Below are 26,715 nucleotides of genomic sequence, written 5' to 3' on the forward strand. Positions count from 1 at the left end.
CATTTTCCTAGCAGCATCTTGCAAATCCAGCTTTCAAACCTGCGCAGAACCATAAAGAGACTTCTGGTGATTATCTAAATGGATGCAGAAACTTCTACATTTTTATCAGTAGAGCAGAGCTTTCAGCAAACAGATATCCTTTATACTGTTCCGCCGCCACCGTTTATTACTGGCTTGCACAGCTGGAAATTTTCTAATGCATGTATACAGAATGCATGACTCCCATATAGTAATCTTCTCATTCCTGCTTGTTTCCAATCACGAGTTCTTGTGGGTAAGGCAGTTTAGTGAGGGAAAGGAAAGGGGTGGGGGGAGCTGATGACATGAACAAGTCAGTTCCTTCAGGGTAACAACACAGAGAATTGGGATGATCTGAGCCTTTTGCAAATGGTTATGATTTTACACATTGATAAAGGCTTCGGATCTTGTATTTTTAGCACGGCATTCCTGTCACGCGTGCTGTCTGGGCTTTTTTTTGCAATTGAGGCTATGCCTTTAGGACAAGAGAGGAGGAATTTTTAAATATAATTGCCAAATACATGCAAGGCGCTTCCCTCTCTCTGGAAACCAACAAGATTCGTCAGCTGTGAGCAACATAATTAGAGGGGTTTGCAATTAGAGCTTTGCATATTTTTGAGAGCCAGCAGAGATTGGAATTCGGTGCCTGCTTACCTGGGAGTAAGCCTGATTGAACTCAGTGGAACGGGCTTCAGAGTAAACACACGGACTGCAGTTCTTACAGAATTCCCTATTCCTGATCCTGGCCATTCCCCACCACCCAAAATCTGTTTTCACTGCTTACCTACCACAGTTCACAAGAGGCAGGGTGGTGTAATGGTTACAGTCTTGGACTAGGACCTGGGAGTAAAGGTAAGGTAAAGGGACCCCTGACCATTAGGTCCAGTCGTGGCCGACTCTGGGGTTGTGGCGCTCATCTCGGTTTATTGGCCGAGGTCGCTGGCGTACAGCTTCCGGGTCATGTGGCCAGCATGACTAAGCCGCTTCTGGCGAACCAGAGCAGCGCATGGAAACGCCGTTTATCTTCCCGCCAGAGCGGTACCTATTTATCTACTTGCACTTTGAGGTGCTTTCGAACTGCTAGGTTGGCAGGAGCAGGGACCGAGCAACGGGAGCTCGCCCCGTCGCAGGGATTCGAACCACCGACCTTCTGATCGGCAAGTCCTAGGCTCTGTGGTTTAACTCACATCGCCACCCGCGTCCCAGGGTTCAAATCCTCACTCAGAGATGGAGGCAGTCACTCCCTGTCAGTCAAACCTACCTCACACGGTTGTTGTGGGAATTAAATGGGGAGGAGGAGAATCATGTCCCTTGGTCTCCTTGAAGGAATGGGGGAGGAGGGATAGAAATAAACTAATAAGACTAATTGAGGTTTCAAAGAGCAGTTTTTGAGTCGCAAGAGTACTTTGCGGCTGGGATTTCAATGGCATCGCTGAAAAGTCAAACCTAATCCAGCTGAACGTTCAGAACCTCTATATATATGCATAGGGGAGAGAGAGATTCGTTTGAACTTCCATAATTCCACCAAATCCGATCTGAAGTTCCAAACCCCTGCTCTGTCCCTAAACACACAGTGGGTGGGGGTGGCTGACCCACACCCCTCCTTGTTGCTCAACCACCCCAGTTGTGAGAAAAGAGCCTTGGGTGAAACTGCAGAGAAGTTAACAGGCCTGGCCTGTTCATGTGAGAGAATGAGCCGGCTGAGTCCCGGACCCAAATTGCCGCTGCAGGTGAAAGAGACCACTTCTGAACGCTCCCCTATGTACAGTGGTACCTCGGGTTAAGAACTTAATTTGTTCTGGAGGTCCGTTCTTAACCTGAAACTGTTCTTAACCTGAGGTACCACTTTAGCTAATGGGGCCTCCCGCTGCCGCCGTGCCACCGCTGTGCAATTTCTGTTCTCATCCTGAAGCAAAGTTCTTAACCCGAGGTACTATTTCTGGGTTAGCGGAGTCTATAACCTGAAGCATCTGTAACCCAAAGTACCGTATTTTTTGCCCTATAGGATGCACTTTTCCCCCTCCAAAAATGAAGGGGAAATCTGTGTGCATCCTAAGGGGCAAATACAGGCTTTCGCTGAAGCTTGGAGAGCAAGAGGGGTCGGTGCGCACCGACCCCTCTGGCTCTCCAGGCTTCAGGAAGCTATCAGCAAGCCTGAGGCTTCCCACGCTGCGGATAGCAGCCTGCCGCCCAGAGCGCAGAGCGCCCTGAAGCAGAGCGCCCCGTGCGCCGGACAGATATCTGCAGCCTGGGGAGCCCTGCGGGAGTTCCCACAGGGCTCCCTAGGCTGCGGATAGCAGTCTGCTGCACGGAGCGTGGGGCGCGCTGAAGCAGAGCGCCCCGCGCTTCGGGCAGACATCGGCCAGCCCCACAAGCTCGGGGGACAGCGGGGAGGCGCAGTGCCGCCATCCCGCTGTACCCTGACCTGGTTTTGGGGGGGAAATAAAGGGGGAAATGTTTTCTTTATTTCCCCCCAAAAAAACTAGGTGCGTCCTATGGGACGGAGCATCCTATGGGACGAAAAATACGGTACCACTGTACAGTGGTACCTCGGGTTACATACGCTTCAGGTTACATACACTTCAGGTTACAGACACCGCTAACCCAGAAATATTACCTCAGGTTAAGAACTTTGCTTCAGGATGAGAACAGAAATCACCCGCCGGCAGCACAGCAGCAGCGGGAGGCCCCATTAGCTAAAGTGGTGCTTCAGGTTAAGAACTGTTTCAGGTTAAGAACGGACCTCCGGAATGAATTAAATACTTAACCTGAGGTACCACTGTATTGAAACAGCCACTCTCAAATCCCTGCCCATAGAAATCTAGCACAGCCAGAAGCAGACAGGCTAAAAATGCCCTCCTGGCGTGCTAGATTATTTATTTTTTTGCTTGCAGGGTTTGGGGGTTTTTTTGTTCCATGGGGCAGGCCACACAATTTGTCAACGCTGAAGGTGACAAAGCAAGTCTCCCTTTGCAAGGGGGGGGGGAGAGAGAGAAAGCAAAAAAACCTGACGTCTCTTCCCAGATTAACAAAGTGAATTTCTGTTTCAATGACTGGCTTGTGCAGATGCCAGAGGGTGGAGGTTCTGTTCACACACACACATGCAGCAAAAAAAACCTTTCTGTGGAAACCTGGTCCTTTCTTTGGACTTTTTCGAAGACCAAAGAAGGAAAGAGCCCCGTCCCAGTAAGTGGGGTGCAAAATGCAGAGGCCTGGGTCAAATGAGGCTGGGGGGGTCTCTGAGGCCTCCCCCCACATCTGCTGATCCAGTTTCTTTCCCTTGACTGCGCCTGGCAGGGAGGCAGTTTTGGAAGAACACGGTTGCCTGCATGTCTCCCGTTCATAAATCCAAAGATAAGAATCCAGACAGGAGGGAGGAGGGAGGCTGGCGGAGACTCGGCCCAGGACTGTCCATTAGGAAGAAATCAGATCAGCCTTCCTAGGCTGAGCAAAGCCAGGATGCAAAGGTGGTTTTGACAAGCGGACGACAGCGACACAACTCCCTTTGAGAGAGAGAAAGAGACAGAGACAGCAGCTTTCCTACAAAGGATGAAGAGGTAAAAAGTGTTATGATTAGATGGCCCCAGGATTTGGGACATCATATTGACTTTGAAAGGTGGGGGAAATTATGGACAAAAACAATTAAATTTACAGCATGTGTGTCACTTAAAGAGAATTTAATGAAGATGATGTATCGCTGGTACATTACACCGACTAAACTTGCCAAAATGTATAGAAACCAAGATAAAAACTGTTGGAAATGCAAGGAGAAAGAGGGGAATTTCCTTCATATGTGGTGGACTTGTACCAAGGTGAAAGCCTTCTGGGTATAATGAGTTGGAAAAGGTTTTAAAATATAATTTCAATAAAAAACCAGAGGCATTTTTGTTAGGGTTAATTGGAGAGGAAATTCAGAAATAAAGATGTAAGTTTGTTTATGTATGCCACAACGGCTGCAATAATACTCCTGGCCCAGAAATGGAAGCTGCAGGGAATTCCTACATTGGAAGAATGGCAGATAAAAATGGTAGAATATGTGGAGATGGCAAAGCTGACGGTGAAGATCTGGAATCGGCAAGACGAACTGTTTCAGAAGAACTGGAGCAAATTTATATTTCATATGAAAGAAAATTGTAAACATTTGAAAACGTTTGTAGGTTTGAATTGAAATGCTTTGTGATGTGAAAATAAGGAACCGATTTACATATAAGGAGGTGATTTTAAAAAAAGAAAAGAAGATACAGGATAAGTTAAAAAGTGTCTGTAGAAATGGGAAGAATTTATTAAAAGATGTTGGGAAGTCAGAAAGAGGGAGGGAAGTCGATGCTCTGTTGGAGCAATGCTTTATGTTATAGATTAGTGTCATGCAATGTAATTAAATATGGAAAACTCAATAAAAATCATTATAAAAGAGAGAGAGACAGCAGCTTTCCCCGAAGATCGGATATGTGTGTTTGTGTGTGTTCTATTTCTTCTCCAATTCCGTGAACCTGGGCTGCATCTCAGGGGCGGAAGGACCCAGATTCGTTCCTCAGTAGCATCTTCCATGAGGGATGAGGATGTTTCCTCTCTGAAACCCCAAAGACCTGCTGCTGCCAGTCTGTGTAGGCGACACTGAGCCAAATAGGGCAATGGCCCGACTCAGTAGAATGCAATTTCCTGCGTAACACAACAAAAAGGGCACTTCCCGCAGATTTCTGAGAAATCCGCCTGCAACTGGGTTGTCCCTTCGAGGGCCGTCCCCTGGTATCCAGCGCATAGCTGTCAACTTACAGATTTGAAAATAAGGGACCAGCAGCCTTGAAAATAAGGGATCGGCAGCCAAAATAAGGGATTTTCCAAGCACAGGTATGTTCAACTTCTGAGCCCCTCCCAGCCAAAGGCAGAAAGCCCAGACAGCAGCCAAACAAAGCCTCAAGCGGTGGTTCCCACAGCGCAGCAACCCGGCAAAGGGGATGCAGCAAGGAAAACCACCATCACTCTCCGCTGGGAAGCGCTGAGCAAAGGCGAGTCCTCAGGCAACGCGGCCGATTTGATCGGCACAAGGCATGCAAGCTCCACCCCCCAGTCGTTCTTAGACTCCTTATTGGGTGAGCAACGCAGCCAAACAACACAGTTGGAGCCTCCCTCCTCCCGGGTCTGCAGGGAGGGAGGGAGAGGAGCTGCTTCCTTTGAAACCTGGGAAATTTAAGGGACATCATCAATAAGGGACACTGCGCTAGGATAAGGGACTGTCCCGCCAAATAAGGGACGGTTGACAGCTATGATCCAGCGCCCCACACAGATCTTTATTCCTTTAGATAAACACGTCCAGAAGGAATAATCTCCTAGAGCTGTGCTTGCAAGCGCTCCAGGCGTTGGGGAGTTGCAATCCAAAATATCTGGAGGTTGGAAGACACTGTCGGTTGGGGAAATTAAGGCATTAAACGCACACAGTCCGGTTCCCTGACCCCAGGGGCCTGCATGAGATCACTGGAAGTGGCAAGGAGGAAATAAATAATGGAATAACATTTGAGCGAGGGCGGCTGCACAGCCTTTGCTGAACAAATCTCCTGCCCCCTGTCCTCTCCAAAGATCTCCCTCCCCTCCGTCAACCTTTACCCGAATTACATTGTCCCACCATAAACCACCAAAATGCCCCTCCTTGCCCCATGACACCTCTTCCTCCCCCCTTTATCTCTCCTGTCGTCAACATACCTGCCATATTTTTTTAGTATTTACCCGGCTCCTTGCACCGTTCTGAGTTTCAGTAAGTCGCCCACCCCACCCTCCATTAGAGCAAAGCTTCAAGCGTTTTATGGTGTTTGCCTGACCTTCCTGCTGGACTAGTTATCTTCTCGGCCTGGCCTATTGTTCACCCACCATCCCTGTCCACATATGACCGGACTGTATTGAAATAGTCCGGAAAGGTGAAGGGACACACTCAACACTCTACGTGGGGCTGCCCTTGAAACTGACCCAGAAACTCCAGCGGGTGCAGAATGCCACGGCGAGACTCCTTACGGGGTCCTCGCCGCAGGATCACATTCACCCGGTGCTATACCAGCTGCACTGGCTCCCGGTGGGGTACAGGATCAGGTTTAAGGTGCTGGTTTTAACCTTTAAAGCCCTATACGGCCTAGGACCCTCGTACCTACGGGACCGCCTCTCCTGGTATGTCCCACGGAGGACCTTACGGTCTTCAAACAAAAACATCTTGGAGGTCCCAGGCCACAGGGAGGTTAGGCTGGCCTCAACCAGAGCCAGGGCTTTTTCGGCCGTGGCCCCGATCTGGTGGAACGTGCTGTCACGAGAGACTAGGGCCCTGCGGGACTTGGCATCTTTCCGCAGGGCCTGCAAGACGGAGCTGTTCCACCAGGCCTTTGGCCAAGGCACAGTCTGACCCCCTCCTTTGGTAATCCTCATAGCACTCTAGCCCAATGGTTGCCATTAATTTGATTTTGAATTGATTTTAAAATGAATTGATTTTAGAATGCTGTGTTACTTTTATTGTTGTTAGCCCCTCTGAGCCCGGCTTCGGCTGGGGAGGGCGGGATATAAATGAAAAAAAAAATATTATTATTATTATTATTATTATTATTATTATTATTATTATTATTAGAGAAAAAGCAAGTTAGAGGAGACAAGTTTATAAAAGCACGCCTGGCATGGTGAAAATTGGATGGAGGGAGATGTTTCTTCCTCCCTCCTCATAACACTAAAAATTGTGCGCATTCAAGGAAGCTGAACGTTGGAAGATTCAAGGCAGATAAAGGAAAAGGATTTCTTCGCACAGTGCAAAGTTAAACATTGTGTCGCAAGGGGTTGGACTAGATGGCCCCCCAAGTGTCCCTCCCAACTCTCCTATTCTATTCTACTCTATGGCACGGCACAGAAATAAAAGACAACTGCAACAACAAAAGAAAGCAACCTTTTCCCCACCTCCGACCGCAAGATGTTTCCAATCCAGATTCCAAAAGTGGATATTTCTAAAGCCTTTGTGATGCATGTTGTGGAGCTGTACAGTGGTACCTCGGGTTACAGACACTTCAGGTTACAGACTCTGCTAACCCAGAAATAGTACCTCGGGTTAAGAACTTTGCTTCAGGATGAGAACAGAAATCGCGCGGCGGTGGCAGCAGGAGGCCCCATTAGGTAAAGTGGTGCTTCAGGTTAAGAACAGTTTCAGGTTAAGAACGGACCTCCAGAATGAATTAGGTTCTTAACCCGAGGTATCACTGTACTCATGCGTGTTATCAACCCCCAGCCAAGCTCAGAGCCGGACTGTGGAAGGCGAGGACATCAATATGGCGGAAGGGTAAGCACAGATGACCCCTCTGACACGCACAAACACACCAGTCTCCGAGACAAGAAAACGCAGGAGACCTGGCCAATCCAAAAAGATGACTCAGCTCCGTCGACTGCACCAGGGTCTGACTCAGCAAGTCTGTGAAGGCAAGGAGGTCTGGAATGTCAAAACAAGGAGAGGGTTGGCATGGAAGCATGGATCAAAAAATTTCCAGAACGGGAAGGGGATGGGGTCCGAGAATGTTGACTTTTTTTGTGACAGCCCCCCACCAGCTGCTGTTCTTGGAAACTGAATACTTGGTCAAAAGAGGAGGTGTTCAGGGATGAGAATTTTCCAGGTAGCATAGCTGCTGCTCCTGTTGAGGCCCCCATTTTGCTATGCGACGTGGTTGTCACCATCATTTCTACATTGCTTTATATTTTAAAGGAAAAAAATCTCAAAGCAGTTTACAAAATGGATTGCTCCTCTCTCTGAGCAAATGGAATCTGGGAGCAGTGGCGTAGCGTGGGGGGTGCAGGGGGGGCCGGCCGCACCGGGCGCAACATCTGGGGGTTAGGGGGCACAAATCCACGGGTTAGGGGGCACAAATCCACGGGTTAGGGGGCGCAAATTACTTGCCTTGCCCCGGGTGCTGACAACCCACGCTACGCCACTGTCTGGGAGGCTCCTTGGTTTTCTGAGGGGCTCTGGGCAGTGAAGCCAGCTGGCGTCCATTAGAGCGCCCGTTGCGCATTGACCCAACAGAGGGGGCTCAGCCTTCCGTGCCACGTGGCAGCAGGGACAGCAGCAAAGAGATTCTGTCTCTCAGCCTCTGCTGCATGTTCTAAATCACTGAGCTTCTTGGGCTTGCCGATCAGAAGGTCGGCGGTTCAAATCCCGATAGGATGAGCTCCTGTTGCTCTGTCCCAGCTCCTGCCAACCTAGCAGTTCGAAAGCACGCCAGTGCAAGTAGATAAATAGACACCACTGTGGCAGGAAGGTAAATGGTGTTTCTATGTGCTCTGGTTTCCATCACGGTGTTCTGTTGTGCCAGAAGTGGTTTAGTCATGCTGGCCACATGACCCGGAAAGCTGTCTGCGGACAAACGCCGGCTTCCTTGGCCTGAAAGTGAGATGAGCACCGCAACCCCATACAGTGGTACGTCGGGTTACAGACACTTCAGGTTACAGATGCTTCAGGTTACAGACTCCGCTAACCCAGAAATAGTACCTCGGGTTAAGAACTTTGCTTCAGGATGAGAATAGAAATCGAATGGCGGTGGCAGCCCCATTAGCTAAAGTGGTACCTCAGGTTAAGAACAGTTTCAGGTTAAGAACGGACCTTCAGAATGAATTACCCCGAGCGGTTTAGTCATGCTGGCCACATGACCCGGAAAGCTGTCTGCGGACAAATGCCAGCTCCCTCAGCCTGAAAGCGAGATGAGCATTGCAACCCCATAGTCGCCTTTGACTGGACTTAACCGTCCAGGGGCCCTTTACCTTTTTTTTACCTTGACGGGGGGAGAACAGTCAAGGCTGGTCCCCTAGGGCTGGTGGGGGTCCTGCCAGCCCCCTTGTGCTAAAATTATGGTTTTTAATGGGGATGCGGTTTAAACAGGTGGGTGCTGTTTATTGGGGGGGATATGTTTTAAATTGTTCTTAAGTGTTATATGCTAATTTGTATTTTTTCGTTTTACAAGGCTGAGTAATATTTACAGCCTTTTAAGTGCGTGTCGGGTTATTGTTTTGTTGTTTTCATTTTAACTCTTGTGTTTTCACCTTGTGTTTTTAGCCTGTGAGATCTTGCGATGAAGGGCAGCATATAAATCTAATTGATAATATTTTATTGATATTTTACTCAGGGAATTTCATTCATAAATAGAGGGGGAAAGGAATGGGAAAAAAGCAAGCGAGAAAGAAAGAAAGAAAGAAAGAAAGAAAGAAAGAAAGAAAGAAAGAAAGAAAGAAAGAAAGAAAGAAATGATGTAGTATTACCAGACATTAAAATACAGATGTGTATATTCTTATTATCCTAATACACATATAATTGTCAGTAACCTAATATACCTGTGTAAACTCATTCCAAATTAATAGTGCCTGGAGGCGATTGGAAGGTGGATGGTGGCTAATGGATTGAGGTTGAATCCTGACAAGACAAAAGTACTGTTTTGGGGGGACAGGGGGCGGGCTGGTGTGGAGGACTCCCTGGTCCTGAATAGGGTAACTGTGCCACTGAAGGACCAGGTGCGCAGCCTGGGAGTCATTTTGGACTCACAGCTGTCCATGGAGGTGCAGGTCAATTCTGTATCCAGGGCTGCTGTTTATCAGCTCCATCTGGTGCGCAGGATGAGACCCTACCTGCCCGCAGACAGCCTTGCCAGAGTAGTGCAGCTCTGGTTATCTCCCGCTTGGACTACTGCCATGCGCTCTATGTGGGGCTACCTTTGAAGGTGACCAGGAAACTACAACTAATCCAGAATGCGGCAGCTAGACTGGTGACTGGGAGCGGCCGCCGAGACCACATAACCTACATTGGCTCCCAGTACGTTTCCGAGCACAATTCAAAGTGCTGGTGTTGACCTTTAAAGCCCTAAACAGCCACGGCCCAGTATACCTGAAGGAGCGTCTCCACCCCCATCGTTCTGCCCAGACACTGAGGTCTAGCACCGAGGGCCTTCTGGCAGTTCCCTTGCTGCGAGAAGCCAAGTTACAGGGAACCAGGCAGAGGGCCTTCTTGGTAGTGGCACCTGCCCCGTGGAACGCCCTCCCACAGATATCAAAGAGATAAACAACTACAGTACTTGACATTCAGAAGACATCTGAAGGCAGCCCTGTTCCGGGAAGTTTTTAATGTGTGACATCTTTGTATTTTTGGTCTTTGTGGAAGCCGCCCAGAGTGGCTGAGGAAACTCAGCCAGATGGGCGGGGTACAAATAAATTATTATTATTATTATTATTATTATTATTATTATTATTATTATTATTATTATTATTAAAATATAAGAAAGATAACATTTGCCCGCCCTCAGCCAGGCCCCACCTGCCTGAGAAGACATAGGGAAGTCATCCAATTCATGGGAAGATATTCCCCCTCAAGCTTTTTCTGTGGCTAGGAGATCTTCTGGCCAGCTCAGGCTGGTTTTCCATGATGTCTATGCTTGTTTATTTCATAAAATGCACACATCGTTTGCTTGTTGGAAGAACAACTCAAAGCAATATACTGAAGAAAATGAAGAAAAGTAAAAAAAGAACTCTGTAAAGCACTCAAAAGATAAAACCAGCCATAAACGAAGAACAGATTAAAGCAAACACTCTGTTGCCTAAACGAAAATGGTGCCAAAAAGTGCCCCTGCCTGGTGTCAAGAGGCAGGGAGTTCCAAAGGGCACAGTAAAAATCCCGCAGTTCTATCTGCATTGCAAGGGGTTGGACTCTCTGCCATGGGAGCAGATTCACCCAGTGCTTTTCCAGCAGCACTGGCTCCCGGTGGAGTACAGGGTCAGATTTAAGGTGCTGGTTTTGACCTTTAAAGCCCTTCATGGCCTAGGACCCTCGTACCTATGGGACCGTCTCTCCCGGTATGCCCCACGGAGGACCTTAAGGTCCATAAATAGCAACACACTAGAGGTCCCGGGCCCTAAGGAAGTTAGATTAGCCTCAACCAGACCCAGGGCCTTTTCAACTCTGGCTCCAGCCTGGTGGAACGCTCTGCCTCATGAGACCAGGGCCCTGCAGGATCTGATTTCTTCCCGCAGGGCCTGTAAGACAGAGTTATTCCGCCTGGCCTTTGGCTTGGAGCCAATTTGATTCCCTCCCCCTCTTTCTTTTTTCCTTTTCCTTTCTCCTCCTGCAATGAGGCTACATTTTAATGTTTCAATATTTTAATGTATTTTAATTTTGTTTTTTAAGTTGTATTCATCCAACTTGCTTTTATTATTGCTTGTTAGCCGCCCTGAGCCTGGCCTTGGCTGGGAAGGGCGGGGTATAAATAAAAATTATTATTATTATTATTATTATTATTATTATTATTATTATTATTATTATTAGATGACCCAACTCGACAGGTCTGTGATTCTGTCTCCACTGTCTGAAGCAGTACGTGGGTGAAGACCAGTTGCTGTGGGTCACAAAGTGGCTGTGATGGCCAGATCCGGCTTGCAGGCTGGCCGCCGAGAGACCAGGATACTGGACTGGATGGGCAACTGGCCGGATCCAGCCAAGCTCCTCTATGCTTCAGAGACTCTGACAAGGGCGCGGTTTCTCTCCTGCCATAAAGGAAAGGAGCAGGAGGGAGGCGATTGTACCAGAACCAGCCAAGAGGAGAAGCCGCGTGACTTTTTCCTTTTTACTGGACGCCAGGAACGGTCGAGAGCACTGCTTGAATTTAACGCTAGTCAGCGGACCAAGAATACAGGCCCTCTTTGTGCACGGACAATGGATTTCTAGTTAAATACCGTGATCCTTATGCACAAATCAGCAAGTGGCTTCTGTGACCTGTTAACCCACCATTGGTCAAGCTTTTGTCATGTGTGGTCATCATGGACATTGTCACCATACAGGGTGCCTTCAACGGAATGCTCACCAACAGCACAACTTCCGGGAGGGGGGTGAAAGCACACCTGGAAGGAGTACAGGGCAGGTGTGCAGGGTTTGGGGAGGGGGGTACAAAGGCAAAATGCTGAAGGGAAGGGGGCAGGGGGCAGGGGGCACAGGGGGCTGACCAGAGCTCCTTTGCACTCCAGTAACTATGTGTCATGTATTTGGGTGGAGGGAGAGGGAAGTAGCTTCCAGGACAGAGGGTTAGGGACGCCTTGCCAAGCTGAGATTCTGGCTGTGTATTTGTTACCAGCTTGTGTACACATTAAAAGGTAAAGGGACCCCTGACCATTAGGTCCAGTCATGGCCGACTCTGGGGTTGCGGCGCTCATCTTGCTTTACTGGAAGAGGGAGCCGGCATACAGCTTCTGGGTCATGTGGCCAGCATGACTAAGCCGCTTTTCGTGAACCAGAGCAGTGCACGGAAACAGCGTTTATCTTCCCGCCAGAGTGGTACCTATTTATCTACTTGCACTTTGTGCTTTCGAACTGCTAGGTTGGCAGGAGCAGGTTCCGAGCAACAGGAGTTCACCCCATCACGGGGATTCGAACCGCCAACCTTCTGATCTGCAAGTCCTAGGCTCTGTGGTTTAACCCACAGCGCCACCCGCGTCCCTGTGTACACATTCAAATGCAGCCATGTCGTTCTCAATTAGGACCAAAGCTGGTTTGGGGGGAAACACATCGAAACAACAAGATAGCTATGGACTGCGGCCAACGTCACATTATCGCCGCTTCCCAAACTGGCAATGGGAGCGTGTGGGATGCAGAGCATAAGAGGAGTGCACAGGCTGTCCCCGTCAGTCTTATTTTAGGAACTGGGAGCAAAGAGATTCGCCGAACCAGAGGGCTGGTGTTCGCTGGAGCTGGTAGGGCAAAAGGTAGGGAGCCCAACAGCAGGTGGCGCCAGAGCCAACGACAGGCAGAAGCTTTGTCCCCATGCTTCTCCCTGCAGAGTCCTGCAAGGGCAACACAGAAGGAGACTAAAGGGGGAAGCTGGGTGCCAGCGCCACCCCCTGGACTGGTTGTTAAGTTAAATGTAAAGGGACCCCTGACCATTAGGTCCAGTCGTGACCAATTCTGGGGTTGCGGCGCTCATCTCGCTTTATTGGCCGAGGGAGCCGGCGTACAGCTTCCGGGTCATGCGGCCAGCATGACTAAGCCGCTTCTGACGAACCAGAGCAGCGCACGGAAACGCCGTTTACCTTCCCACCGGAGTGGTACCTATTTATCTACTTGCACTAGTGTGCTTTCGAACTGCTAGGTTGGCAGGAGCAGGGACCGAGCAACGGGAGCTCACCCCGTCGCGGGGATTCGAACCGCCGACCTTCTGATCGGCAAGTCCTAGGCTCTGTGATTTAACCCACAGTGCCACCCATGGTTGTTAAGTTAGAAGGCAGGTAAACCGGGGCTAAGAGCAGAGGCTGGTGGGGCAGGGCCCCATTTTCTTTAACGGACCAGCCTCTTCTGTGAATAGCCTTGTTTTGATGCAGGCACAGTCTTAAGATTTTATCACCACTGCAAAAACAGTCATCGCCAAGCTGGTGCCCTCCAGATGTTTTGGATCGCAACTCCCAGCTGTGCTAGCTACGGATGCTGGGCGCTAGGTTGGCAAATGGCTGAGGCAGAACCACAAATAATCTTAGAGCGCCTTAAAGACCAGCCCATCTATCATTTTGTGGTCCAGAGTCTACACCATCCGACGCACAAAGCAGATATTCTGGCAGGCGTCTTCTTGTGTTTTTAATTAGGGTCCCAAGATGATGAGGGGTTTTTTATTATTATTAATCCGTTGTTCCTGCGGTGCTTTATTGTACCGCTTTATGAATGTTCCTGATTGTATTTGAAAAAACGCATGGTACTCAGGCAGGGAGAGAGAGAAATATATCACAGAAACACTGGGTGGATGGGTTTTATTGCACGTTTATAATCAAAATGAAAACAAAGGATATGATGCTAATTTAAAAAGAATGGCGTTGTGGAGCATTCTTTTACCAGTGTTTAGCTTGCAAGCCATTCTCGCTTGCCTTGGGCTGTTCAGACATTTGGGAAATATCTATACCAAAATTAAGGTGTTTCAGCTGTGGAACAGGTCAGTCCCAAGAGCAATGGGAGGCAAGTGCTTGACCAAACATCAGATTTAGGGGATGCGGGTGGTGCTGTGGATTAAACCACAGAGCCTAGGACTTGCCGATCAGAAGGTTGGTGGTTCGAATCCCCGTGACGGGGTGAGCTCCCGTTGCTTGGTCCCAGCTCCTGCCAACCTAGCAGTTCGAAAGCACAAAGTGCAAGTAGATAAATAGGTACCACTCCGGTGGGAAGGTAAACGGCGTTTCCGTGCACTGCTCTGGTTCGCCAGAAGCGGCTTAGTCATGCTGGCCATATGACCCGGAAGCTGTACGCCGGCTCCCTCAGCCAGTAAAGCGAGATGAGTGCCGCAACCCCAGAGCCAGCCACGACTGGACCTAATGGTCAGGGGTCCCTTTACCTATACCAGAAAGACCACTCTCTAGACCAGCGGTTCCCAAAGTGGGGGGGGGGGTACTGCCCCTTTGGGAGGGGATTCCTTAGGTGGGTGCTAAGGGGCAAAGAGGCCTTGTCAAGTTAATTAAACTGAATAGCTTCCACTGGACATTGAATAAATGTGCAATTTAATGTTACATGTCTTCCAAAACGAAGCAGCACAAATCTGGGGTGCCATCTCCTGGGTCCACAATCCCGTGTGAGTCATGTGACCCACATGAGATTGCGCGCCCCCCAAGCACTTTTCAGGCACAGCACCCCAAAATACGTGCTTTGGGGAGCCACTTAAGATCACTGCCCCCCACCCAAGTCCTTTTTGGGGGCACCATTTTTGCTGCTATCCTCTTGCCAGAAGAAACAGGACGTCCTGTTTTTTTTCCAAGGCAGCTGACTGGCATGTTGTAACAGCTTTAAATTTATTGTGTTACTACCTTTCCTGGCCTGCCGTGCATATTGCTATTCTGAATCATGCTAGGGGAGCAGGTATTTGGGATGAGTTTATGCAACCAAGGAGGCTGAACCCAGCAAAGTTTGGGAATCTTGCCTCTAGACCATGGGTAGGCAAACTAAGGCCCGGGGGCCGGATCCAGCCCAATCGTCTTCTCAATCTGGCCCATGGACGGTCCGAGGATCAGCGTGTTTTTACATGAGTAGAATGTGTCCTTTTATTTAAAATGCATCTCTGGGTTATTTGTGGGGCATAGAAATCTGTTCATTTTTTTTTCCAAAATATAGTCCGTCCGCCCCCCCCCCCACATGGTCTGAGGGACAGTGGACCGCACCCCTGCTGAAAAAGTTTGCTGGCCCCTGTTCTAAGACCCTCCAGCACCCAACTCTGCTACGCCTTAAGATTTGGGGAAATAGGAGGTTTCTAGGCTCTTGGTGCTGTGGGTTAAACCACAGAGCCTAGGACTTGCCGATCAGAAGGTCAGCGGTTCGAATCCCCACGACGGGGTGAGCTCCCGTTGCTCGGTCCCTGCTCCTGCCAACCTAGCAGTTCGAAAGCACGTCAAAGTGCAAGTAGATAAATAGGTACCGCTCCGGTGGGAAGGCAAACGGCGTTTCCGTGCGCTGCTCTAGTTCACCAGAAGCAGCTTAGTCATTCTGGCCACATGGCCCGGAAGCTGTATGCCGGCTCCCTCGGCAAATAAAGTGAGATGAGCGCTGCAACCCCAGAGTCGGCCAAGACTGGACCTAATGATCAGGGGTCCCTTTAGGGTCTTCTATTCCCGCCCATCAAACGCGGTCAATACAAAAGCTTCAAGGGTACATTTTAATTCTGCCGCGAAAAAACAGCAGAATAACATATAGCTGCTGGGATCAGGTCACAAAGCATCTCGCAAAGCATTCTGCTCTTACAGTGGCCAGCCAAATACTGAAAACAGTATCTACCATATGGGAAAAGAAGGAAGCGCGTATGTTTGTCTAAAGGAGATTCCGGGCCTCAAAAGATTGAATTGGCAGGGGTGAGGGGCTTCTGTGGTCATCTGTGGGTGAAAGAACGAAAGCAGGTGGGAGGAAGCTTTGACCCTCCAGATTTTGCCAAACTACAACTCCCTTCAGCTCTGGCCATTGGCCACGCTTCCCAGGGATTATGGGAGTTGTAGTTCAGCAATGTCTGGGTCCCCCACTTCTGAACTAGACGACTGGCTTCCAGGAGCAAGGATAAATAAACAAGATATCTGAAGTATCTGAGGCATCTGGAGAAGTGTGCATGCACATGAAAGCTTATACCAAGAATAAACTTCGTTGGTCTCTAGGGTGCTACTGGACAACTTTTTTATTATTATATATATTTAAACAAGATATGTAGTTCTTTGAGCCTCTTAGCCTCTGTTTACAAGTTACCGTATTTTTCGCTCTACAAGACGCAGCAGACCACAAGACGCACCTAGTTTTTGGAGGAGGAAAACAAAAAAATAATAATTCTGAATCCCAGAAGCCAGAACAGCAAGAGGGATCGCTGTTCCCTCTTGCTGTTCTGGCTTCTGGGATAGCTGTGCAGCCTGCATTCGCTCCATAAGACACACACACATTTCCCCTTACTTTTTAGGAGGGGGAAAGTGCGTCTTATAGAGCGAAAAATATGGTAAGTACTGGGGACATCTTCCTTCATCAACTACTCCCCAAGACTCTGGGCTATATGCAAACACCTCTCTGAAGAAGAAAATAAACCAAATCACCCCCAGACTGTCGCCATTTTGCAGGCGGGGTTCAGTCACATGCTGGAAATGTTGGTTTGTGCAACTGAGGTAGGTTAAAGTGCTCTGTCGCAACAAAGAGGAGTTTTTGCAGTTAGGAAAGTGACAGGGAAGGCAATACAAAGCGTGGAATAGCAACTGATTGGCAGGAAGTCATATACCTCCCCACAACAGATCAGGGTGGAAGTTCTTTGGCGTACAACCTCCCAGCAAACAGATCAGCAAAGAGAGAACTTGAGTATGACCTCTGAGCAAACGAGTCAGGATGCATGGTCCATAATCAGTTTCCCTGCAGGAACCTGAAGTTTGCAACCAGAATTAAGGTAAAGGTAAAGGGACCCCTGACCATTAGGTCCAGTCGTGACCGACTCTGGGGTTGCGGCGCTCATCTTGCTTTATTGGCCGAGGGTGCTGGCATTTGTCCGCAGACAGCTTCTGGGTCATGTGACCAGCATGACTAAGCCACTTCTGGCGAACGAGAGCAGCGCACGGAAACGCCCTTTACCTATTTATCTACCTGCACTTTGATGTGCTTTCGAACTGCTAGGTGGGCAGGAGCAGGGACCGAGCAACGGGCGCTCACCCCGTCGCGGGGATTCGAACCGCCGACCTTCTGATTGGCAAGTCCTAGGCCCTATGGTTTAACCCACAGTGATTATGCGCTGATAAATCAGTGCATGCATACTTTATTCCCATCACGCACAATTGCTAGACCTCTGTGGGCTATGCATCTACCACAATTTTAACTTGGAGCTGCATTGATATATATTTTTATTTTAAATAAGACAGAATTCTCCTCCGGCATTAATATTTCATGCTTAATCACCAAATAGCTGCCATTTCAACCACAGGCGGTGAAAGATTTAAGAACTTTACCCCCAATGAAATAAGCATTTACTTACTACGGAGAGAGGAGAACCAATGGCAGTTCTCTTTTTCCACCCCCAATCTCTTCCCCCTTTGAGTCTCCTCCCAGTTTACTGGGGGTGGTGTCCTCAGCAATCTCTCTACCCCCCATCCCCCCCCAAAAAAAGCCTGGCTTTCTAAGTAAAAATGGTGTATCTGCAGCAGCACAACCGGATGCCTTCCTCTGCCCCGGCTGCAACAAAGCATTTCTCTCCTCAATCGGTCTCTACAGCCACAGCAGGCGCTGTGATTCTCCAACGGTTTGACTTCACCCCCAAAGGCGAACTCCTCCATTGTCTCCCAAGACAGATACCAAACAACCACAACCAACAAGTTACTGGATGCATTTGGAAATGATAATGTTCCTTTTGGAGTGAGATTGTATTTTATTTATTGCATTCACACCCCCACCTTATCCTGCAAGGAGCTCAAGGTGGCGTACACGAATCTACACCGCCTCATGTAACCTCCACAACAACCCTGTGAGGTAGGCTAGATCGAGAGGCAGTGACTGGCCTAGTGAGCTTCACGGCTGAGCGGGGATTTGAACCCAAGACCCAGAGGTCCTAGTCTGACACTCTCACCACTTCACCACAGGGATGCTCAAAGCTCAGATGGCAAGCTCATAGGTACTAAAACACCCTGCGCTTGTCACCTGAGACCTTTCTCTGTGTCCCTCCTGCCCAAGAGGTTTGGAGGGTGGTAGCAAGAGAACGGGTCCTTCTCTGTGGTGGCTCCCCATTTTACGGAATGCTCTCCCCAGAGAGGCTCACCTGGTGCCATAATTACACGTCTATAAGCGCCAGGCAAAACGTTTCCTCTTTACCCTGGCCTTCAGCCATTAAATAATCTATGGATTGTTAAAGGTCAGGTGGACAGCTGTTATTATGATTTTTTGATTACTGTGCTTTGTTTTATGTTATTATTATTATTATGCTCTGTAAAATATGTTTTTAATGTTGCACACTGCCCTGAGGTTTTTTTTTTATAATGGGCGGCATATACCGTAAATCTAATAAATAATAATAATAATAAGCAATCAATTTGACAGTGCTGACTTCAACCTCTGCAATTTGAAAGGAAACCGTTGTCTTGATTCAGACCTCAGTGAAGAGAGTTGAACTGCAATTCAGGGGTTTCACACGGAGCCCTGCTTTTAAGTTTCTTTCCCCAAGTATGGCCAGTAACTGGGGGCCTGGTTTGTGAACCCCTTGTACGCTCATTTAATTCCCCCTCACCCATGAGTTGCCCCACACGCTCTCCTCCTTAACCCCATAGATTTTTGATGCAATCGTTGCAGTACTCCTGTTCCAGTTTTCAAAGACGACAGAGGACGAGATGGTGGGACAGTGTTCTCAAAGCTACCGGCATGAGTTTGACCAAGCTGCGGGAGGCGGTGGAAGACAGGAGTGCCTGGTGTGCTCTGGTCCATGGGGTCACAAAGAGTCGGACGCGACTAAATGACTAAACAACAACAACAACAACAGAACTGATAGGAAAATTCCTTCCAGTAGCACCTTAAAGACCAACTAAGTTAGTTCTTGGTATGATACACTGAAAAAGAAGTTGCCAGATCCTTCTATATAGTGAGAAGGTGGGGAGGGGTATTACTCAGAAGGGTGGTGGGAATGGGAGAACTCATTACCAAACTTAAAACCATGGAGAGACCTGGTCTGAACAAAGACATTGGATTCTTATCTCATTATACATGACTAAGCCATTTCTCACCTTCTCACCCCTTGCCCTTTCCTGTAAGACCTATTGCAGTCATTAAGAGACGTCAACAGGCTCATCTCAGCTATCTGCCAATCTCCCATTCCCACCACCCTTCTGAGTAATACCCCTCCCCACCTTCTCACTATATAGAAGGATCTGGCAACTTCTGTTTCAGTGTATCTGAAGAAGTGTGCATGCACACGAAAGCTCATACCAAGAACTAACTTAGTTGGTCTTTAAGGTGCTACTGGAAGGAATTTTTCATTTTTATAATGGACATGAACAAATAAGATAAGATACAAAGACCTATTGGAAAATAAAACCCCTAGATGGGTGTCACCAGTGGAGGCTAAAGCAGTGAAGAAACTCAATATGGAGGTCGGATGGCCGAAGTATTGGGAAATCTTAGAACAGGATGGAGACAAGTTTAAACTACAAAGTCAGGAGAAATTGAAACACAAAGTAGAAAATTGGTTTCAATATCGCCAAATAATGGAATTTTTTAAACAGGATAGGAAAATCGGTTTCCAGGTGGAGAAATCAAAACTAGAGACCGAATTGCTAGAACCCAATACTAAGAATTTATCTAGAATGTATAACTTGCTGTTGAAATGGAACACACAGGATGAAACAGTTAAATCTGCTATGATTAAGTGGGCGCAGGATGTTGGACACAACATTATGTCAGATGACTGGGAATGGTTATGGAACACCGGTATCAAATTTACGGCATGTAATGCCTTAAAGGAAAACATTATGAAAATGGTTTACAGGTGGTACATGACCCCAGTCAAACTGGCAAAAATCTACCATTTGCCCGATAATAAATGTTGGAAGTGTAAAGAGACTGAAGGTACTTTCTATCACCTTTGGTGGACATGCCCGAAGATAAAGGCCTTCTGGGAAATGATCTATAATGAAATGAAAAAGGTACTTAAATGTACATTTCCTAAAAAACCAGAGGCCTTTCTCTTGGGCATTGTCGGCCAATTGGTGACAAAGATAGAAATTTCTTTATGTATGCCACAACAGCAGCAAGAATACTCATCGCAAAGTATTGGAAGACACAAGATTTACCTACTCTGGAAGAATGGCAGATGAAAGTGATGGACTATATGACATTGGCTGAGATGACAGGCAGAATCCGTGACCAACGCAAAGAGACGGTGGAAGAAGAATGGAAAAAATTTAAAAGTCATCTTAAGGACTACTATAAACTGAATGAATGTTAAAATGTTGTGGTTGCCAGAAGCAATAGGGTACAGGGATACAAGGTTAGACAATAAAAGAGGACTAAGATGACAGAGATTAGAAAGTAACAATTGGGAGTTGCTAGTTCAAATATGGACATTGGGATGCAGAGAGGGGGGGTATGGGGAAGTCCAAGAAAAGAGGTTTATGAAAATATCTTTGAAACTATTCTGTATGTTTGTCATTTTTTGTGTTTGTTTGTTTTTCTTAAAAATGTTGTAAAACCAATAAAAATTTATTAAAAAAAAAAAGAACTAACTTAGTTGGTCTTTAAGGTGCTACTGGAAGGGATTTTTTTTATTTTGACTATGGCAGACCAACACGGCTACCTATCTGTAACTAGAACTGATAGGAGGCAGCAGTAAAGACAGCCTTCCTAGAAGAATTTAAGAGCAGGTCAATGGTCTCTCTAGTCCATCATCCAGTTCTTACAGTGGCCTACCAGATGCTTCAACGGGAAACTCGCAAGCAGGATTTGGGCACGAGAGTCCCTCCCCCCTTTTGTGGTTTCCAGCAACTGCCATTCAGAGGCATTTCTGCCTTCAGGTGTGGAGGGCAGAGCATAACTATCACAACTAGTAGCCTCATTCTCCTCCAGGAGTTTCTCTAATCTTCTTTTAAAGCCATCCAGGTTGGTGCCCATCGCTGCCTCCTTGCAGAAGTCCCATAGTTTAACCATTGGTTGGGGATGATGGAAACTGTAGTGCAAAACTGCTGAAAGACACCAGGTTGGGAAGGCTGGTTTAGAGTTTCCCTAGTCCTACAGCACAGTTATGCAGCTTTAATAGCAATGCTGTATCCCCAGGGATGTGGGTGGCACCGTGGGTTAAACCACAGAGCCTAGGGCTTTCTGATCAGAAGGTCAGCAGTTCGAATCCCCGCGATAGGGTGAGCTCCCATTGCTGGGTCCCTGCTCCTGCCAACCTAGCAGTTCAAAAGCACATCAAGTGCAAGTAGATAAATAGGTACCACTCCGGCAGGAAGGTAAACAGCGTTTCCGTGCGCTGCTCTGGTTCGCCAGAAGCGGCTTAGTCATGCTGGCCACATGACCTGGAAGCTGTACGCTGGCTCCCTTGGCCAGTAAAGCGAGATGAGCGCCGCAACCCCAGAGTCGGCCACGACTGGACCTAATGGTCAGGGGTCCCTTTACCTTTGCCTTTACCTATCCCCAGGGAAACCCAGGATTTTGTGGGTCTGCAATGGGCATGGATAGCTCACGAGTACAGGGAATTCCTTGGCACCTCCTAGTAAACTACAGTTCCCAGAATGCTTTGGGTAAAAAGCTGATATCAAGTCCGTATAAATGTAGAATGCAGATACATCCGAAATTGTGGGCGTGTGAGATTCAACAGGTAACTTCCCAAATCACTTGGTTCAGAAGGCCAGGGTTGCGAGGCCGGAGCTAACATTGGCTTACTGAGATTAGCAGTCTTCCGTCTCACTCCTTCTTAAGATGAACACACTGTAAATAGACTTTCAGATTGGCAACAGAAGCCAAGAATCCTCTGGCTGGATGGGACCAGTGGTGCTCATCTAAGCCTGCATCCCCCTTCCAACAGCAGCCAGCAGCTTATGGAACACAGAGCTCCTGGAGAGAGAGGTTCTATCACCAATAAGAGTATTTTCCCACAGGTCTTCCAAGTCCCTTCCCACCCCCTTGCAAAGCTGAAGCTTCAATTGCTTGGAGAAAGGAGGGGGTGCAAGAGACTCATAAGCCAGCGTGTTCAACAATGGATTCTTTCAGAGCATCGGTTCCAAACCTGGTGGCCGTGAGTTCCACTGGCCCACCGCCTATATCTCATGATTTGCACGCACATATTGTGAGCAACGCACTGTTTGCCCAACCCAAAATCCTTCCCACCCTTTCTTCCTCCTCCCCCCCCCCCCCCAATCGTCCACAGACCAAAAAGCTGCTTCATCTCCCCACTCCCGGGCGTCAACACTAACAACCCCCAACCACTCCCCGCCGCCTTCCCTAGCCGGCGCTCCGCACGCACAGAGTCCCCAAGCCCCAACCTCAGAAGAGAACCCAGGAGTCCGAGCATTGCCCTCCCCGCCCCCAAGAGTGCAACCGACCAGAAGGACCCGGGTGGACGGGCCAGAAGGGTGGGCGCCTTGAAGTTCAAGGGCTGGGCTGGAGAGGGGAGCGGCGACTCATCGGTTGCTCAAGACGAACCGGCAGGAGATAAAAACGGCGAGGCGAGATTCCCCGGGTTTCGAAGGCGCAGGCAACCCTCCTCTGGCATTTCTCGCAAGCCCATTAATGAAACCGCAGAGAAACCGACGCGTCGGTCTCCCGATCCCTTTACAGCCGTGCTTGGGCTTAAAGCCCCGCTTTCCCCTCTCAAAAAATGAAATAAATCTTTGCTCTCTGGTGGACAACGCAAGATATGGGGGGGGGGGGCGGACAAGAAACACAGGCAGACGATACAGAAGCGCCCCCCCTCCAGCAACGTCGCAGAAGGACCCTTCCCCCAAGGGCAGCCACGCGTTTACACCGCTGCAACTCGTCGGGTGCAGCAGGATCGCAGCCTATATGCGCGCGCCCCGCACCCCCAAAACCACACTAGAGAAGCGGGGGAGGGATAATCGCGGCGGTTCGCCCCCTCCTCCCCATTTTAACCCTTTCACGCCCACCAACAGCACCACGGTGCGTACGGACCTTTCCCCTCGCGCGAAGACCCCTCCCATCGCAAAGCCCCCACCGCCACCATCTCCCCTTGAATGCAGCCTCGGGTCTCCTTAGCCCCCGAACCTATTGGATAGATCAACCCAGCACCTCCCCCGAGCAGGATCGGACCGGATCCCCGCGCAGGGGTGTCCGGCAAAGGCCTCCGCCGGGGCGGACAATGAGGCTCCCTCTTTCTCTCTCTCACCAGCTGGTCCTCCGGAGCCGCGTCGCCGCCTCCAGCCTCGCCATCGCCCTGCTTGCTCGGGGACTCGGCGGCCAGGCGCAGCGCCTGCCGGACCCGGCGCTCCTGCCGCTCGCGGAGCAGATGCAGCTCGCACAAGCCGGCCAAGGTGCCCTCCAGCCAGCCGCGGAGCCGGCTCCGCTCCGGGCTGGCGGGGAACGAGAACGCCCGGATCATCCTCCTCCGATGGAGCGCGGTGCCGGGTGCGAGTCCTGCTCCGCCAAGCGCAGCAGCGCTAAAGCGACCCCCGGGCGCGCTCCGGCCGCTGCAGCTCCGGCGCTGTCACCGCCTCATCTGCATAGCAACGCTCATTGGCCGGTCTGCCGGGGATGATTTGCATGCGCAGCCCTCCATTGGGCGGCCCCGGGTTCCGTGGCCGAACCTCCCATTCAAACAATTGGACCCTCGCTCACCCTGTTGGGCTTTTTTGCATAATAACCCTTCCAAAGAAGCCATTGGCTCGCCGGGCTCCGCTTTATTTTACAAAGCCACGCCCCTCCTGCCCGGTCTCTTCTTGGGACCCCGTGGTTGAGTTTCGCTGGCCTGGCCGCGCCCAGTCAGAAACCCCGGCCTACCTGATGGCCACGCCCTGAAGCCGAGCCATTGGCTGTGTTCCCTTGGTTTCTGCACTTTGGCCCCGCCTTCGAGCCAAGCCATTGGCCGGCGGGCAGAAGGCGATCTGCATAGCCGCGCCCCGGAGCCGAGCCATTGACTCACCTGCGGTGCCTTATCTGCATGGTAAACCCCGCCCCAGGAATGTTTCAGCCGTCCGCCATTGGTTCACCCAACCCACCTTATCTGCATAGCCACGCCCTTCCACTCGCTCCATTGGCTCGCTGGTCTTAAATTACCTACGCAGCCACGCCCACGGTTCAAGCCATTGACATTCTAGAGCTCCCTCGCTGGAAATGTGGTCAGTCATTGACACTAATTCTGTTTCAAAGCTTCTATGAACTCATCTGTCGTCTCGAAATTCCATTTCCTTTTCCTTCTTCATTCCAACTCCCTGTTGCCGAAGTGTTACATTTGTTCATATGCCTAGCCCCGCCCCCCTATATTAATATTGCTTTGCAATTAATGGGCAGGATCTCCGTCCTGACCATGTCCCGCCTCCTCATTCATAAAATAGTAACTTGTGCGCTTTGAACTCTGCTTTGCACTCCCGCCCATCTAGCAGTACCCCCCGCCCCCGCCCTACCCACCATGAATGGAGGAAGCGCTGGGAAGCCCAGATTCGTTTTCCTCCAGGGCTTTCGCCCCGCCAACTTTCCTCGCCCATCGGCCTCAGACCCGTTTCTCCCAAGATTTGCAGAAAGTGCAATTTTGCACCAAGTGTAAGAGGAGGAGGTGAGACGCCGAACGCCCCTGGGATGGGTGGGGGAGTGACTGTTATGGGATGGATTCTCTTAATCCCTTTAAAAGACGACGGGCGAACACGTAGGGAACGCGCAGCTTAGCAGGAGACTAGCATCTAACGCACACATACACAGACACATCCCTCTCTCCAGAAAAATTAAGGAATTGCAGAGTTGGAAGGGACCTCACGGGTCTTCTAGTCCATGGGTAGGCAAACTAAGGCCCGAGGGCCGGATCCGGCCCAATCGCCTTCTAAATCCGGACTGTCCGGGAATCAGTATGTTTTTATATGAGTAGAATGTGTCCTTTTATTTAAAATGCATCTCTGGGTTATTTGTGGGGCATAGGAATTCGTTCATTTCCCCCCCACAATATAGTCCAGCCCCCACGAGGTCTGACGGACAATGGACCTGCCCCCTGCTGAAAAAGTTTGCTGACCCCTGATCTAGTCCAACCCCCTGTATTGCAATCCTTAGGAAGCAAAGCAAGGCCAGAAGTGTCCTGAGGGCCTGATGGGAAGAGCGGGAGGGCCGCATCACCCTTTGGCCTGAGGTTCCCTGCCTCTGGTCTGGCATCACTCTTAGCTGGGTGAGAGAGGAGTTTCCCCAGCATCCCATCCGCTAGGGAGGAGATCTCATACACAATCCTTTCCTAATCTTCCTAAGTGTGTTTGGCTGGGGGGTGCTAAATTGTAGTCCAAAACATCTAGAGGGCATCTTATTGGCAAGTGCTGGCTTATACCGTCCCATTTTCACAATCCTGGCTCAGAGGAGGAGATGGTAAACCAGGAATAATATTTTTTATTTATTTTTCCCTCCCCTATTCTGGATATTGTGCCAACTTTCAAGAGGAAACTGAGTCTCGCAGTTCAGATAGGCAGTTCAAAAATAAAATATATATATACAGTGGTACCTCGGGTTAAGTACTTAATTCGTTCCAGAGGTCTGTTTTTAACCTGAAACTGTTCTTAACCTGAAGCACCACTTTAGCTAATGGGGCCTCCCGCTGCCACCGCCCGATTTCTGTTCTCATGCTGAAGCAAAGTTCTTAACCCGAGGTACTATTTCTGGGTTAGCGGAGTCTGTAACCTGAAGCGTATGTAACCCGAGGTACCACTGTATTAATAATTTGGGATAACTTGCCCAGTGGATGAAGTGCAGAATGGTACTCTGCTTGCGTCAGTCTTGCTCATGCAGTTTTGAACACTACACCTTTCACTGGACACAGGGGAAATTGCGTTGGTATCAAGGCCTAGGTGAGCTCCCGTTGCTCGGTCCCAGCTCCTGCCAACCTAGCAGTTTGAAAGCACATCAAAGTGCAAGTAGATAAAAAGGTACCGCTCCGGCGGGAAGGTAAACGGCGTTTCCGTGCGCTGCTCTGGTTCGCCAGAAGCGGCTTAGTCATGCTGGCCACATGACCCGGAAGCTGTACGCCGGCTCCCTCGGCCAAGAAACGAGATGAGCGCCGCAACCCCAGAGTTGGTCACGACTGGACCTAACGGTCAGGGGTCCCTTTACAAGGCCTGTTCTTAGCAAGCAGACCCTTTCGAAAGGCTGGCTACTAGATTTGTAGTGAACCTGTGTGAGCCTTGGACATTGCCCCCCCCCTGCGTTTTGGTGGCCCTGGTCTTAGCTGACCATCTTTCCGGAAGGGGCGGGTCGGTGGGTACGGGGAAGAGTCCTAGCCATCCGAGAATGGTCCTAAAAATACGGAGGGCGCAGTGGCGATGGCTCAAACCTCGGGGAGAAAGGGGCTGGCAGATGTGACAGTGACGGGGGAAAGGAGCGCAACAATGGTTTATAAATGGTTGTGATAATAATAGTGCGAGGATGGTAGCCATGGTGATGGGGACGGTGGTAGCCATGACAATGGGAGGTGGGGGTGGGGGTGGCAGCTGGCAACAGGGGCAGTGAAAAATAGCAGAGTCGGCTGTGGCGAATTTAAAAAAAACACCACACGCACACAAAATAAT

At 49.5% G+C, this 26,715-nt stretch overlaps 1 protein-coding gene and 1 long non-coding RNA gene across 2 annotated transcripts in view; one reads left to right on the top strand and one right to left on the bottom strand.

Annotated features, from left to right (window-relative positions):
- Positions 1-23,669, bottom strand: part of DACT3 (dishevelled binding antagonist of beta catenin 3) — a 50,747-nt gene extending 27,078 nt beyond the window's left edge. Inside the window, exon 1 of the mRNA XM_081200329.1 lies at positions 23,352-23,669. Within this exon, the coding sequence (XP_081056455.1) occupies positions 23,352-23,564 (213 nt within the window). The 5' untranslated portion in view covers positions 23,565-23,669. The remainder of the gene's footprint in view (positions 1-23,351) is intronic.
- Positions 8,570-26,715, top strand: part of LOC308590626 — a 145,820-nt gene continuing 127,674 nt past the window's right edge. Inside the window, exon 1 of the long non-coding RNA XR_014009812.1 lies at positions 8,570-8,613. This is a non-coding gene — a long non-coding RNA (uncharacterized lncRNA). The remainder of the gene's footprint in view (positions 8,614-26,715) is intronic.

This window comes from Podarcis bocagei, assembly GCF_964188305.1.
Source record: "Podarcis bocagei genome assembly, chromosome: 7".
NCBI classification, from domain to species: domain Eukaryota; kingdom Metazoa; phylum Chordata; class Lepidosauria; order Squamata; family Lacertidae; genus Podarcis; species Podarcis bocagei.